Below are 16107 nucleotides of genomic sequence, written 5' to 3'. Positions count from 1 at the left end.
GTCAGACCTGCCTTTGCCATCATAAAAGAATATACAATATACCACCAGCTGGCAAGAGGGCTAGAGCTCCTGATGGCCCAGCTACAATATTTCTGAATTTCCCCTTAGCCAACAAGCCCTTCGCCTGCATCCCACAACGCTGCTGTGCTTGAGACCATTCCTGCTGAGGATTTTAGGCCTTTTGTTATTCTCTTACTCTTCTTTTTCCAACGATGAGGTTGTGTCAGGCCAAACAGAGGCAACGCCTGTTCAGAAGAGAGCATCTCCTGCGCCTGGCTGTCCCTGTCCCCGCACCATGGCGGGGGAACACAGTGTTTCGGCACCTCCTCCTCTGTCACAATGTTTTTCAGCTCCACCAAGCAAAGTGTCCAATTAGAGCAGAGCCTCTTGCTTCCATCTTTGCCGACATTTAATTAACATGCTGCTGCTGGCAGCCGCTGACAAATTCCAGAAACATGTTGTAAAGGGTTTTTGTCTTTACCCAGCATGGAAAATGAGGGTGTCATATCCCAAGGGGATGTGAATAGCTACTTTTGACTCCCCCCCTCAGGTGTGAGAATTACAGCTAGATGCAGTGAAGAGACCTATCAGCCCTCCTACCTCCTTCCCCGCCCCCCCCCCCCCTGCTTTTCCTCTCCTGCTCCTCACATCATATCACCTTGGAAAAACATGCAGGTTTTAGGCCTGATTTTCATTCCTGTCTCCTCCAGCTCTGGTTGAAGCCTGACAGTCTGGTTAAAGAGCTGGGGGTTGTGCTCTGGCTTTGGGCTTTTCCCATCGGGATGGCACTGGTAAGTGGAAGGAGTGATCTGATGACACTGGAAGAAACGGCTGAAACTAAAGAAGAGGAAAGGGTCCTGCCAGCCTGTGCTGTCCCCGCAAACCAGGCTCCCAAGGAGCTGGTGGAGGCCTTAGCAGAGCAGGTCAAGAGAAGGCAATGGCAGAGGCACGTAAAAGTGTGGCCAGCTCGAAGCTGGCCCTTACCCAGGCCTGGGGGGCAGCGCGGGTGTGGGGACAGCTGCTGCCAGCACCCCCTCCAGAGAGCACCAGCCCAGCCTGTGCCTCCCTCCAGGGCTCAGCCCTGCCGTAGGCGCTCTGGCTGCTGCCTCCAGCTGCTGCATGTTAAGGCGCCAGGTCCCAAGCCAAGTCTCTCCACCGCCCGCGCTACCCCCATTGCCAGTGCTCCCACACCGGCTCTGGCCCTGGGGAGCATCCCAGTGCCCCCCACTCTACCCCCCGCAGCCAAGGGCTCTCCCAGCAGCTTCTCCGTGCAGCCGGTGAGGCAGACGGGCTCTGCACGGCTTCCCTACAGACCCCGGGGAGCACAGGCCTGGAAAGAACATCTTTTTATTTTATACACAACAGCTCGTTAGAAAAGCGGGAGAGCAGGGCAGAGCTGGCTGCCTCGTCTTTATGGGGAAAACCCACGAGTCTTCGCCCCCGGGCCCTGCTCCGGGGTCCTGTGCTGGGGGAAAAGGCCGGCGGGGGCTCAGGGCGAGGCGGGCTTGTCGGGGTTGTGCATGTGGTACGCGTCGCTCTCCTCGTCCTCCGGCACCTGCGTGGCGGCACAGCCCCTCAGCGCCGCGCCACGGCGGCCCCTCACGCCGCGGGGCGACAGCGCCATCTTGTGCCGCCCGCCCCCGCCGCCCCGCGGCCGCCCGCCTCACCTCCCAGTACACGCCGTCCTCGAAGCAGTTCTCGGCGGCGGCGTCGCCCCAGAGCGGCAGCTTCAGGATGGCCCCTGGAAGCAGGCGGGCAGGGCAGTGGGCCCTACTGGCGTGTGGGACGCAGGCAGGCTGCGGGCGGATGGAGCCCACCCGTCCCGGCAGCAAAGGGGGCAGAGGCACTTCTGGCATGGCGCTGGGCCCCCCCCCCCATCCCTATTCTCCAAACCCATTTGACCTGGCACCCCACTTGGCTGCCTGGTTTCCCCCGCTCCTATGGGCTTCAGAGTGGTCCCACTACGGGGCGTCCAAATGTGAGCAAGTGGGGGGCTGCAGCCCCCGCCATGGCGGGAAGGAGGCCTGTGCCACGGAAGGAGGCCTGCAGCACAGGCCGGGGTAACGTGGGCGCCGGTTTCAGCTGCAGGCTGGAGGCAGCCCTCCCGTCTCTGTGCTCCTCTTGGGCTTACCCACAAGGGCCCCCCCGGCAAGCGCCATCACCAGAGACACCACAATGCCAGCGGCCTGGAACCCTCCTTGGACACTGGGTGTCCGCGTCTGGTACGTGCCGGTGAAGTCAAACGCCTTGATGAACCTGCCAAGGGCAGAAAGCGTGAGGGTTGCTCTTGGCAGGAGGTCTTCCCTGGCTCTGGAGGAGTCCTGTTGCCCTGCTCCCTCAGGGACTCCTCCCTAGTGCCATCCCTTTTCTGCAATGGACCTGGAGAGTGTCGCAATGACACAAAACACTGCTCGCTTCCTTCTCCTCTAGCCCCTGGCAAAGCTTTACCCAGGAGGAGCCCGAACTATAAACATTTCTTTTGTTTTTGAGACCTGCAGCTTTACCTGATCCCCCAACACAATGCAGGGCTGGAGAGATGAACGCCTTCCCACCCACTGTGTCCCGGAATCATGCCAAGCAGTGGGCTTGTGGCTTACTTTTTGAGGCCACCAGAAGTCAGCTGTGAGAGATGAGTCTCTTACACTTCAGTAAGCCTGACACAGTCAGTGCAACCCATGTTTTTGAGGGAAAAGGGGCAACTCTGGAGAATTAAAAAGGGCTGTTCATTGCTCCTTGCTCCCAGCCTATGGAACCCCAGGCAAAATCTATTCTCATAGCAGATTTTCAAGCTGTCTTACCCTTCCTTTCCATATATATCCTCCGTGGCTGCAGCTGCAGTGATGGCCCCCACAATGCCCCCAATAAGGCCTGGAAGGGCATGTAGGTTGTGGATACCACATGTGTCCTGGATGTGCAACCTGGACTCCAAAAAAGGCTGAGGGGAAGGGAGGTAAAGAGAAATCAGGGACATGAGCTCAGCCCTGGAAAGGATGAGTTCCTTCCATGGAGGACTAGGATAAGCAGAGAGGGAAGAATGATATTGTGTCCCATTAAAGGGTTAAGGGCTTGTAGACAAAGATGTGAGCCAAGCTCAAGATAAAATAGCAGCATATCCTCCAAACACTCCTGTTGGGAGACTGAGTCTTCCTGAGCATTTTGGAGCAGTAAATGGAGTCAGAAGTGCATCTACATAAGGGATGGTGGAAAGTAGAAACACCCAAAGGGAAGTGAATCCACTTCACATCTCCTTAGCAGGATCAGGGCTGCAGACCCCTAGAGCAGCACTCACCGTGAGGTAGACATACCCCACTGTGGACACGATGCCACAGATGAACCCGACAATAAGGGAGCCGTATGGAGTCAGCATCATCTCCGCACTGGTGCCCACGGCCACGCCGCCCGCCAGCGTTGCGTTCTGGATGTGGACCTGCAGAAGTAACTGTCCTGTCTTGGCATCTCAGGGAGATTGCGATTGCTCAGGGAGGGTATAAATGGCAAAGCGGGAGAATCAGCTCTGAAAATGTTTCCAAAGGAAATATCAGGGCCCTTTTTCTTGCTTGTTGGTGAAAAACAAGAGAAGAACAGGCAGCCTCTGTCTGTAGCACAGGCGCACATAGACTCCCACTCTCTGTACCACACACATTCTTTGCATCCACAAATCTGGGTGAGGAGTTGTGATGAGATGGAAATTGTCTCACCCATGTGTCATGCAAGCTCTGCTGTCACAGAGACATGTCACCCACACACATAACACGTACAAGTCAGCCCCCCGATTGCTCATGAGCTGCCGTGCAGGCCCTGCTCAGCTTGCTAGAGAGTGCTGCCAAACATGGCTCTGCAACATGCCCATCAGTAGCTTTCTGGGCAGAGCAAGTCCAGTTCCTGCTGTGACTTAGGTCCACCACGTGCCAGGCATCACCCTGCACCTCAAGCACTGCAAGACTCACTTTCCACTTGCTTATTTAATACAGCCCCTGGGTTTCTGCCTGGATGCTGGTTTTACAATCACACCCTGAAACCCAGTATCTGTTCAGCAAAGCGCAAGTGCCAATCATTTCCTGGACCCTCGATCAACTTAATTATAAGTCCCCTGGGCAGTGCAGGGCTGTCTGCTCCCAGCTTACCATATCAAGCTTGCCTTTCTTCTGCAGCATGCTGGAGAAGGCCACTGTGGTGAGGACACAAGCGGCCAGCGAGCAGTACGTGTTAATGGCAGCCCGGTGCTGGGCATCTCCGTGCTCAGAAATTGCCGAGTTAAAACTGGGCCAGTACATCCATAGATACAAGGTACCTGGTGGGATGGGGAGGAGGGGGTGAAGAAGAGAAAGGGAAAAGAGAATACAGGGACTGAAAAAACACCTAAAGAAGATCTTTCTGCACAGGGGAAAGTCATACCCCATAGTCCTGCTGCCCCAGAGCTGCACCCCCCATGACTGGACTGGTACCAGGAGAAGCTGGCAAAGAAGGGAAACAAAACCACATCTTCTCAGGCACTATCTCATCCCAACCACTGATGAAGGGAGCTGAGCAGCTCTGAGGGGTGGAAGACTTGGATACAGAACTTCTCAGCCCCAGATCCTGGTCTCAGCTTGGTTTTCCCAGAAACATAGGAGGGACCAGCCCTCTGCAGCCCAGTGGTCTGCATGTTCCAGCACCCCTTGGATGGGGGCTGACTCACCAATCATAGCGAAGAGGTCAGAGTGGTACACGGAGCCCTGCTTGTCCTTACTCTGCTCCAGGTTGGGTCTGTACAGGATGCGTGTCACTGTGAGGCCAAAGTAGGCTCCGAAGGTGTGAATGGTCATAGAGCCACCTGCATCCTTAACCTGCAGCCATGGGAAAAAAGAGGTTTGCTTCTGCAATCACCACTCATTCTGGAGCTGAAGTCTTGTTTGCATCACACCCAGCCTGGCTGTCCACTTGTCCTTCCAGCCTGCACTCAGTCATGGGGAGAGGTGGACAGAAATGCTGTGGTCCTGCTACCTATCCCACTCGCTTGGTCCCGTGTGTGGCCATGGCATTCCTCTTAGCCTCCCCTTGGAAGGCAGTGAGGCAGAGGGGAGTTTCCGACCTGTCCCAATAGCAAGTGGGTTGTAGCGATAGCCAGGTTGGCTCCTAAGTGCACTCAGGTCTTTTGGGAGCTCATTTGCTTCCCAGCCCTCCAAGCCCTCTCTTGGATGACAGGAGCCCTGCCTCTGTCAGCAGTCATCTCATCCTCTTTGTCACTTGATTTCCTTCTACAACACCCATATTCTAGCAGGGAAAGCAGATGAGAGGGAAATCTCAGGCACAAAGAGAGTGACTAGTCCTTTGTGCTAAGGCTCCTCGTTCACCTTGGGAGCTGCAGCAGAGGGACCCAGTGCTCGTGAATTGCCAGGCTTGTGTGTAAAACCCCAGAAGATGGCTCTTCTCAGGGAAGTACCACCCACTGACCCCCTCCTTCATAATCTGTCTGCTTTTTCTGCCCAAATCCTTGCATTTCAAATGTTTATGAATGCAGTGGCTTGGTGGAGCTGTAGCAAAGGGAGGCAATTTGGAAAGATGTGGAGAGGAAGGAGCAAAACTAAGAAGGTTCTGCCTAAAGCCTTACGTGAAGCAGGTTGAGGAGGATGTACTCATTCACTGCAAAGAGCGTGACTTGAAACAAAGTCATGATGAGGAGCTGTATGGGGCTGGTTTTGCCCAGGATGGCCCCAAAGGCAATGCACACAGAGCCCACACAGAAATCAGCATTGATCAGGCTGGAAAAAGGGAAGGAAAACCGTGGTTTAATAAGGAAATATTCTTCTGTAACTCACCCTCACCCACCCCCAGCTCTCAAAATTCCACCTGAAGACAAATAGGTGATTAGGAGACAGCCCTGGCTTTCTACCTGACCTTCTTCACATCCTCACATACTGTCCAGGAAAGGTGCTTTCCCCCAAATTATTTAAATAATGTAGATCATATGTGTTGTCAGCACTGGCACCCATGGTGCTTGGATTGGGACTAAGGGGTGATGCTCATGTCACATTTCCCTTTGAGCAGTACCACCATAATGGCAGGTACCTCTGGTCTAAAATGTGGAAAGGAAATGGAGAATTGCCGAGGGAAGACAACATTTTAGAGGCTCATTTTCATGTTACAGAGGGACACGTGCTGCCAGCTGCTTGGCTCCTATCCCAGCTCTTCCGCTTGCCAGTCAAGAGGTAGCATTCCAGAGCCCATCTCCTCCTTACTTCTCCACTCCAATGAGGATCTTCCCACTTTTGAATGAATGGAACCAGCCTTGCATCAGGAGAGCCCACTGGATCCCAAAGGCAGCAAGGAGAAAATTGAAACCCACGGCTCCGAATCCATAGCGCTTGAGGAATGTCATGAGGAAGCCAAAGCCCACAAAGATCATCACATGGACATCCTGGAAAGCTGTGCAGAGGGAAAGGACTATCAGCTCTGCAGGAACTGCAGGGCTGCGAGTGCTATTTGCATTTGGTGGTAAAAGGAAACTAACCACATCAGTGGCAGTAGGGGGGAAATTAAAGAGAAAACGTGTGTTTGTCCCATGTCCCCACATTTCTAAGTCTGAAAATGGCTCAGCTTTCAGAAACTGGCTTTTGGTTAAAAGGCTCAATCTTGAAAGTAAAAATTGTTTATTAATAGCTGTGCGCAAGAGAAGACCGGAGACTAATGGAGTATACAAAGGAAAACATTCTATTCAGATCTTTTTTTCCCCTTTTGTAAAAAACTCAGAAAATAGAAATGAACAGTGCAGTTTTGTTAAAAACACGTGAATGGCCATTTTGGGTAGGTCCAGCCAATGCAGGGTCCTGATGATGGCTCAAAGCAAGAAGAGTACAAGAACAATGAAAGTTTACAAATACATTTTTAAATGTTGCTGAAACCAGTGGGAAAATATCCTTGAGACCAGGATTGCACCTTGTAAGATTTTGAGTGCTTAAACCAGAGAGACCCAGTTCTTCCCACAAATGCACAAACCTGCTAACTCGAGCCCCACAGATGCCCTTCCCCGGGGGAACCAAACCTGCATAAGCCTCTTAAAAGACTTTCTCAGTGCAGTAAACCTGCTGTACCTTTTAATGCTGCATGTTTCTATCAGATAAACATCACTTTGCAATTAAGTGAGCTGAAATGCTGCATACTTACAAACTGAACTATGCAAACCCTCACACTGCAGGCCACTCTGCCCATGAAAAAAGTAGGAGACCCAAGGCTGGGATCCCCCACTGGGAGACTCCCACCAGCAAACCCACACTGGTAAATACAGCACTGACGGAACTACACCATCAAGTTCTGCATTATGCAGTGCACAAACCATTATAGCCTCTATAACCAGCAATGTCTGTGCATCTCGAAGAAGCGGTGAGCTCAGGGCAAAGGAAATTCAGTGATTGAGAATCTGGTCTACCCTGAACCTGTGCTGAAATCCAGCAGCCCCAGATCTGCTCCTGCATGGACAGTGGGGTTCTATCTGCTGTTTCCCTTAAGGGCTGGGTGAGGATTGGGTGAGTTCTGAAGAAGCCGTGGCTTTTGTCCTTTGGTGCTTTACAAGATCTTGCAACTTGTTTAAAGACAAACATTTGGACAGGCTCCAGCAATGTAGAATTTTTCCTAAAAGGAAGGAAGGAGACAAAATCTGCAACTGGCACTGTTCAGCAGAGGTCACTTCAAGTGCACTTCTCTGCATGTCCTAACTCTGGTTTTACCATACAATCCCATAGACTTTCCCTCTGCAGCTCTATTTATTCCCCCCACCTCTCTTCTCCAGTGTAAGCAACACAATACACAGCTGGAATTATCTGCCGCCGTATGCATTATATATTCCCACTTTCATGCTAAAAGCAGAAGCAGTCAGGTCAGAGTTAAAGCTGCAAACTGTGTGCTCTCTGAAAATACGGAGGATGCCCACTGTATGTTAGATCCTATACAAACTCAGAAGGAAGAGTAGGTCTGTCTTTACACTGCACCCAATCTAAAGTCTTTTTCTAACCCTTGCATTTCTTTTCCCTTGGCATCACTCAGAGGCAGACCAGGCACTGCCATGCCCTAAAGGTTTTATGACCCTGCTTTTGTGGGAGGACAATTGCCATCACTATCAAAAGGAAGTATTTGGGCTTTGGGAATGCTACCTGTGCCAAAGAATCCTTTCTTTTCCCTAGAGAGCAGATGAGTCACCCATTAGGGAATATCAATGTGTGATTCAAGACGAGAAGGAATTGTCACACTGACTGGATGGCAATGGGCACCACTGACACAACCGCACGTAGGCTTCCCTCTGCCTGCTTTCTCAATCATCTCTGGGCTTGGAGGACCTGTCAGTTTGTCATTCCTATCCCACTGTCACTGCAGACAGGACAGCAGCAGTTGCATTACATACGTTAATACAAATGATCCTTGGATGTTCAGCCATCACACTCTCTTCTGAGAAGCTCTGGATGGACACAGGGATCAAAATGTCAGGGCCTGGCCACCTTGTCATGTTTGTCCATCTTTGCAGAGAGAGAACACTTCTAATTAGATAATAGAGAAAAACCAGCTGTGCTTTTGGCCACGCGAGCCGAGCCCTTCCTCAGGTCTGAAACAGAAACATAATTCAAAGCTAAACTGAGCTAAGCAGTTGCTCTTAGGTTGTGTGAATCCATGCAGCCGTTTGAGGGGGAATATTTGGCACTACAGAGCAGGGGTGGGATATAAGAGGAAATGTCATGTCCTTAGCTCCTGCAAGCTCTTTCTTGGACCCCTGATGTTCGCCCAGCACATTGGTGACAAGAGCAGCCCTCAGGCACTGCTGCTGCTTCATGCCAACCCGCGTGGCGTTAGTCCCAAAGGCAGATATCAAGGGAGAGCCCAGGGCAGCCGCAGCCATACAGGAACCTGGAGGCCAGCTGAGCAGTGGGTTTCTGTAAGCAAATCCTTTTCTGAACTAGCTAATCCTCAGCAGCTACAGGTTTCTATAGCTCCTTTGATTTAGCAGGTGTTTTTAATGGAAATGTTCTAAATAGATGCATGACTCAGGCCTGTTGCTTCCTTGGAAACAATTGCCTGCAGAAGCAGCCTGTTCTGAACGGCTCACAAAGATGACCAGCCCTGGAGATCAAAGCCGGCCAAAGCACCACCTGGGCAGAAGGTCTTTAACCACCTGAATAATCCCCATGGCAATACACTGCAGTGACCCAAGAGCCCTGGCAACCTGGCAGGTTAGGAGGACTCCGGCATCGAAATGCCAGTAGCTAAAGGGTAATTTACTAGTGAGGGGGAGGACGTAGGAAGGGGAGGAAGATGTCACAGGATCTCGACAGCCGTTCCTCCGTATGCACAGAAAAGCTCGCTCTGATCCAGAGCTGAGGGAGGGGGCAGCAAGCCGAGACTTGCAGGGTGCTGGGAACACGTCAGCCCTATTCCTGGAAGAAAGACATCATGCACTGGTGTCATGGTAATTTGCTGACAGACCCCAAGAGCACTGGAGGGCCATAAGGCTTTTCTCTTGCTCTTTGGTGTACCCCAAACTAGCCTCAAGGCAAGAGAACGACTTTCCAGTAATCAGTGGAGACAAGGCCTCTGACAGGATCTGCTATGGGATGGGATGGGATGGGATGGGGACCAGTCAGCACCAGGACTGGGCTTTCCAAATACTCACATGGGTATCGGAAGTAGAAATCGTTCTCTATGTCACTGGTCAGGTTCATCTCTCTCTTCTCCTCCTCCCAGTGCGCATCGGCTTCGGGGCCAAAGCGCACGAAGACCCCAAAGAGGACAATCATGGCCACCTCCCAGAGGAGGCATATAAGCGGGAGCCGCCAGCGCATGTACGTGTTCTTTGCCATCCCCTGGTGCCTTGGCCGCTCCATCCACAGGGATCCCCGGGGGCCAGGCAGACCGTGTGAGCCCTCATCCCAGTGCCCAGCCAAGGCCAGCAACATATATAGGTTGGAGAGGGTGAGGTGGGGCCCAGGGAGGTGCCTGCGGCAGGATCACATTTCAGAGCACAGGAGCTTTGGCAGCCTTGCTCTTCTCGCCCTCCTTCCTCCCTGGGAGGAGGGACAGGTCTCAGCACCTTTTCTCCAAGCTGCTCAGAGCACCTCTGAGCCCTGCCTCCCTGGAGACCAGTAGATGTGGAGGCCAGTGGGAGTAGGGAGTGGAGCCCGAGTGTCCTGCCCCCTGCTCTGCCTGGTCGCACACCCCTTCCCTTCCCCTTGCAGGAGCACCCTGACCCCTGCCACCCCGAGTGCTGTCAGTGCTGTCCCTCCCTGCACAAGGTGCTCCCCTCGACATCCCCCCTCGGCTCCGCAAGCGCCCTTCCCCAGCTGGCACCAAAGGTGAAGGCAGGGTGCCTCTTGCTCCCTGCTCCCAGCTGTCCCCCCTGTCTTGTAGGACACCGCAGCAGCCCCAGGAGGCCCTTTGTCCCCGGGTAAGACTGTCCCGCTCCTTGCTTTGCAGGGTGCATCCAGACAGTTAACAGCACGCTGTGAGCCAGGGTGGAGGTGAGCAGGGACAGGTTTGCCACCTCATACAAGGCAACTCCCAGAGCCTCTTGGGCAACACCAAACTGTCACCGGGGTCCATTTCCTCCCGCGAGCCTCTGTCCTGGCTGCAGAGGTGGGGGGACACAACCCTGCTGTAGCAGGGGTCTGCATGGGGCTGCCCAACCCCTAACCAGAGCAGCTGGCTGTCATTGACCAAGGGCAAATGGGGCTGAGCCCAGGGCCCACGCTCCCTTCCAATGACCAGGAGAAGATGAGTTGAGGAGCTTCCCCACATCCCTGCCAAGGCAGCCTGAGTCACTGTGCTGGGTGCGGATCCTGCTGTTTGCTTTTGAAAAAGCAGTCTGTGGGGCAGTCCCAGGAGGAAGATAGATGCTTCAAACCAAATGCCAAGATCCTGCATGTGTGAACAGACATGCAATGGCCCTACCAAGGCTGCCATATACGTATCAGGATGTTCAAGTGACACATGTCCCATAATTTCATGGAGTGATTTACCCAGCACATCCTCCTGGCGAGACAAGCTGGGCTGGGGCTGCATGAACCAGGGCAGTATTCTGAGATGGTGCTGGAGAGCGATGGGGCTGGAGACTTCAAGTGCTGCAGCCTAAACGCCCCCTCCTCTGCTATGTGGCTTCCTTTAATTAATAAACAACATAAACACAATACTCTTTTTTTTTTTTTTCCCCCCATGGTTTTGAACCATGTGCTGTTTCCCCAAAGAGCTGGGCAAGTCCTTCAGATGGATCCCAGCTCCCACCTCTGCCTGCAGATCCCTGACATGCCTGTCAGTCTTCAAGAGATAAAAGACTGCAGCCCAGGCAAGCTGCCCAAATTTGCTGATGGCATCTAATTGCAGCCCGCAGGCTGAGCAAGCAGCACTGATTTCTGTGTTGATTAGGCAATAATTTGAATGTATTATTTTTTCTTGTTTGCTTTCTTCTCAGAATGACAGATGGTAGAAAAATGCTGTCAATGGTCTTGAAGAGACTGATGGCCACACAAAAACATTCTCCAACCCCATCTGGGCCCGGTGCAGGCAGCAGGGCAGAGGCAGCTTTGGGAAGAGCTGGGGAGGTGCGGCTCAGGAGCACTTCTGTATGGCAGAGGAACCAGCTAGTGATGAGTGTCAGATAGCGGGTGAACCCAGATAGTAAGTGAACACTAGACCACAGGAGAGCATTGGGGTGCAGGCTCCTTCCTGCAGCCCTGGGGCAGCACTGGGAGGTTGGGGCCACAAACCAGTGCTGTGCTTGTCTCAGCAAGGGTCCAGACCAGCACCCCTCCTCTCCTGACCATGCTGGGGCCATGGAAAAGAGAACCCTATCTACTTAGCCCTTACCCTACACCAGCAAAGCTTTAGCTGGCTTTGGGTGGACTGGGATCACTTGGTGGGTACACCTAAAGCAAGTGGATGTTGCTGTTGTCCTGAGGACAGGCACTCCCTCAAGCGATAGTGCTCCTGGCCTGCCTGCTACGTTTTTGGGTCTCCTATTACACATGGCTTGTGCAGGGCAGTCTCAGCTGTATGCACCAGGAAAGAAGAGATCTCAGCTAGAAAGAAGCCGAAATCCCTAAACAATACCTGAGCCCTAATCGCTAGAAGCACTGTTGATAGTTGCCTGTTCTCCTGCCAGCTACGTGGTAGGACCAGTCTTCAGCCCTACCTTAGAGCAGCTCTTAGACACCTTAAGAAAGGCAATATGGAGGCACAGAGGAGCATTTTATAACACAAGGGAACTTGCTAAGGTAGCGTAGCCACCAGCAATTATGCTTTGTGATTACTCTTTAGCAGAAGAAACCAAACTGCCGAGCTTTTCTAATCCGTGGTCTCATTGAAATGGCAGCGTCCCCAGAAAAGCAGCTTGTGAGGCCCTTGCACAGCCCAGGAGGCAGCAGCTTTGTCCCACTTGCTGTCCCCAGCCCCCCTTCCCTGTGTCTGGAGGCTGAGGACAAAGGCTAATGGCTTTTCCGCTGGCCTGATAGTCTCACCTTGCTGCACTGCCTTGCACTGCCCCTCCTTATCGACCTGCAGATCAGCACTTTGCTGCTGCAGTCCCATCAGAGCTGTCATGCTCCACCAGCTGCCCATGCCTTGAGAGCCCATTAAAGAATCAGCTTCTCTCCAGGCTCCTTTGCAGGGCCAGGGTAACACTGGAAAGGCTGATGCGGCTGTGCCAGCACAGGTGCCTGCAGCAATGCTGGGGGAGTGCTTCTTATGGTGGGTTAGACCAAGTCCTTTGCATCCATCCTACAAGATACCTCACTGTGTGGTAGGACACATGGACCAGATTTCACCATGCCCCAGACAAAAATATCAAGTTGCTTAAAAGCCCCATTGGAAACACCATGCCAGTGTGAGCCAGTGTCCATGCCCACTGGAGGCAATGCTTGCCTGCTCCACCACTGAGTTTGGCCCATCATGTCCAGCACCTGGAAAAGTGGCAAGGTTTCCTCCAAAAATCAGCGGGATGATGCTGGAGGAAGAGAGGCAGGTATGTTTACCCTTCTGGTCTGGAAACATGGGACTAGGGCTGGCAGTGGTCAGGTCTGTTATCTTGGGAAGGCTCTGGGTGAGGGTTGTACAGTACTGGTCCAAGCTGGGTCTCTCCCAGTTTCTCACTTTTATGAGCACTAAAAATATTTGAGAGATGTAAAAGCAAAATTGAAAGCACACAGAAATCCCTGCCTCTTGCCTGGAGGCATCAATGCAAACTGTTTCGGCAGATCTTATTGCAGCCAACACTGGATCAAGGTACTGTGCTGGCTCTGAGAGGTGATCACAAAGCTGAGGATCCTGGGGGTCTGCAGGAACTCAAGGGAGGGCAGAGCTGGAAGCACCATCTCCACTGTCTGCAGCACTGTGGGTGCTGGGCTGACAGTCCCTGCCTGCTTACCCTCACCTTTTATCTCCTGGCAGCTCCAAGGATTCACTGGAGTGAGGAGAACCAGATAAAACCAGGTAATACCAGAATTTCTCCAGGGGAGGGATGTGAGGCTGGGCTTGCCCACCTATGGCAGGCAGCGATCCTTGCTCCTGTCTGGATTTACCCCAGAGCTCACACTGGCTCACCTAGCTTCCTGGTGAGCAGAAGGGAAGCAGATTAAATTCTCTTCCATCAAGACAGAGAACTGAAAAAGTTGCCTCCCCTGCAGGCACTAGTGACCTCCCACATCATGCTACACCCAGGCCAAATCCACCTCTGAGGACTTTAATGCCCAAGAAGCACAGCCAACCCTCCCAGCTGCCCCCTTCCCTTTCTGCACCTCCCTCCCTTCTCAGATGACTGCCTGGAGATCCACCAAGGAGCCCTTTGTCCAGCTTGACTTGTGCTCCAGGATTAGTGAGCAAAACAGCAGCAGCCACTACCAGTACCCTTTGGGTACTTGGGGTGGAGAGGGCACTGGAGGATGATGGTGTGAGGAGGCTCAGAAGCCTTTACACAGAACAAATGAGTCTCTGGGCATTGCCCAGCCTCAAAGATGACTCGCTTGTGCAGGTCCTTGAGGAGTGTCCTGAAAGCAAAGGATCTGAGTCAATCCAAACCAAAACATTTTTTGGCTGGCTCAGCAGAAAGGCAAACTTTCTGCTGGGGCAGGACAGAGTGGTGTGGTGGAAGATCAACAGTTCATTTAAATCTGGGTTTTCTCAGCCCTTATCTCAGCCCTCACTGTTAAATATCACCCAGAGAGAGAGAAATGTTGGACAAAGGTCAAAATAAAGCAAGATTTTCTAAAGTTAAAAAAAATCCTATCTGGGTCAAAGTACCAACCAAACGTGAGCCCAATTTACAAATGATTTTTCTTGTGCCCTCTCCTTCCTTCCAAGAAACCACATTTATTGGCAAGTAAATGATTATACAGAAAGAACCCAAGGGCTCTGTTTGAGAGAGAAGTTAGTGTCCTTGCAGAGCAGGCAGAGAGGGCGAACATCTCTGTGAGCAGCACAAGCGCAGGACAGCGTAAGAAGCAGAGGATTGAGCAACTCTGGCTGTCACAATAGGAAACATGCAGGTCACCAGGGCTCAGCCAAAGTCTCTGACAGCTTTCCCTCGAGCTAGATGGACTTCAAGATCAAATACACGAGTGGGCAGGAAAGGAGCAGGGGCTTGAGCAGCCAGCAGCAATTCCTGTGTTGCGAGCTGTCAGGCTTTGCTAGGAAACTCCTCCATGCCCCAAGTTTGTTTCTTGTCCAGGTGGACTGTGATAAGGCAGGTTTTGGTCACACTCTGCTAAGCGTCCTCAGCAGAGCAGGCTGCTGGGATGGACATCAGTGGCTGGGCATTGGCAGTGGCAGCACGGCGGGGTTGACTCTTCTTCAGGGCTCATACAGGAGAGCAATATATTGACAAGCAGCATGAGACATCTCATGGGACCAAGAGTAACCCCTAGTCAAGAGGAGAAGGGATCCATAGCTCCCCAGGGAGCTCACATAACCAAGACCCAGGCTACCTGCCACTCTTTCAACCAGTGAGACCTGGTGTCCTTCCCTTGCTCTTGGTGGCAGGTTACTCCTGCGCACCCAAGTGGATCAGCTCCTCGTTCCAGCTCATTAAACTGGCTTGTGTTCATAGTCACCAGCAAAGCTGAATGGGTGGATTATTGCCCACTTATCTTTGTTGCTTTATAAATATGACTGGGTGCTGGTAACACTGGTTTAGGCTGGGGCATTCAAGCTCTGGAATGAAGGATGGTGTGGACATCTGGGCAGCTCTGGTCTGTAGGGCCCACTCCTCCCTGTTGCCCGTTGCGATCCATCCACACACGGAGCATGCCTTGCCTGCTGACACCCACAGGGTAAGACATGCTCCAAGACCTGCAGGGAGACGATTCTTGGGGGTAAGGTGGTTGACGACAGCCCAGGGTCTTCATCCTCCACCTCCCCAGATGCCAGTCCCAGACGTGCAGGTGCCTGACCCTACCCTTTTCACCCACACGGGCACTGGGTTGTCACCACTGTCCTCAGAGGAGGCTCAGGGAGGACAAGCCCTAGGCTGACACCTCCCCCGGGTCCACAAGGCCCTCTGGGCGACCAGCAGGGACCCTGCCTGGCCCATCCGCCCCAGGCTCAGCCTGCGGTGGCCAGCAGCATTTGGGCAGGCCTCAACCCCCGGCGGGGCGGGCCCGTGGGGCAGGGACGGGACGCTCCTGCGGCTCAGCCCAGGGCTGCCCGCCCCCGCCGTGCTCTCGGGGATCCGCCGGCCGCGCTTCCCGCCCTGGTGAGGTCACGGCCCCACCATCACAGTGGCGACATCACAGTGGCGTCACCACCCTCACACCCGCGAGAGGAAGAGGAAGACAACAGCGTCACCATGGAGTGCGCCCTGTCGGCTTTAAATTTTAAATTGGCGGCGCAACCAATGGGCTGGCTGAGGGCGCCGGTCCCGCCCTCCTCGACCGTCACGGCCGCTGGCCAATGGAACGCCGCGCTCCCCACTCACGCTCCGCGGCCGGCCAATCAAAGCAGAGTGACGCTCGAGCGGCCGTCGCCGCACCGCCCTTCCGCCCCTCTGCACTGCCAGCGCGGGCGCTGTATTGCGCAGGCGCGTCACGCCGCTGCTGCCCAATGGGGAGCGAGGAAGGGAGGGGCGGGCGCTCGGCGGTGACCAATAGGGACGCGCTCGGCGAG

The 16107-nt window shown here is 53.5% G+C and overlaps 1 protein-coding gene across 1 annotated transcript; it reads right to left on the bottom strand.

Annotated features, from left to right (window-relative positions):
• Nucleotides 1–1483: 1483 nt before the first annotated feature.
• Nucleotides 1484–9886, bottom strand: RHCG (Rh family C glycoprotein). The gene is made up of 10 exons (XM_055815719.1): nt 9635–9886; nt 6219–6405; nt 5591–5741; nt 4679–4826; nt 4125–4291; nt 3290–3427; nt 2799–2935; nt 2132–2256; nt 1668–1741; nt 1484–1555 (listed from the first exon to the last, which is right to left on the bottom strand). The coding sequence occupies exons 1-10, from the start codon at nt 9843–9845 to the stop codon at nt 1490–1492; spliced, it is 1404 nt and encodes a 467-aa protein (XP_055671694.1). The 5' UTR covers nt 9846–9886; the 3' UTR covers nt 1484–1489.
• Between the last annotated feature and the right edge of the window lie 6221 nt (nt 9887–16107).

Source organism: Falco peregrinus, chromosome 1 (assembly GCF_023634155.1).
Source record: "Falco peregrinus isolate bFalPer1 chromosome 1, bFalPer1.pri, whole genome shotgun sequence".
Lineage (NCBI taxonomy): Eukaryota > Metazoa > Chordata > Aves > Falconiformes > Falconidae > Falco > Falco peregrinus.
Note: the sequence above shows the minus strand (reverse complement) of the source record. Positions and strands in the feature narration are given on the sequence as shown.

Excerpts from the sequence above, each read along its gene's own strand:
- RHCG (XM_055815719.1), bottom strand. The coding sequence starts at position 9,845 with ATGGAGCGGCCAAGGCACCAGGGGATGGCAAAGAACACGTACATGCGC. Across the intron at positions 4,292-4,678 it reads TGACCTCTTCGCTATGATTG|GTACCTTGTATCTATGGATG; the intron begins GTGAGTCAGCCC and ends CCATCCCACCAG. Across the intron at positions 1,742-2,131 it reads TGCCGGGGGGGCCCTTGTGG|GGGCCATCCTGAAGCTGCCG; the intron begins GTAAGCCCAAGA and ends GCCTGCTTCCAG.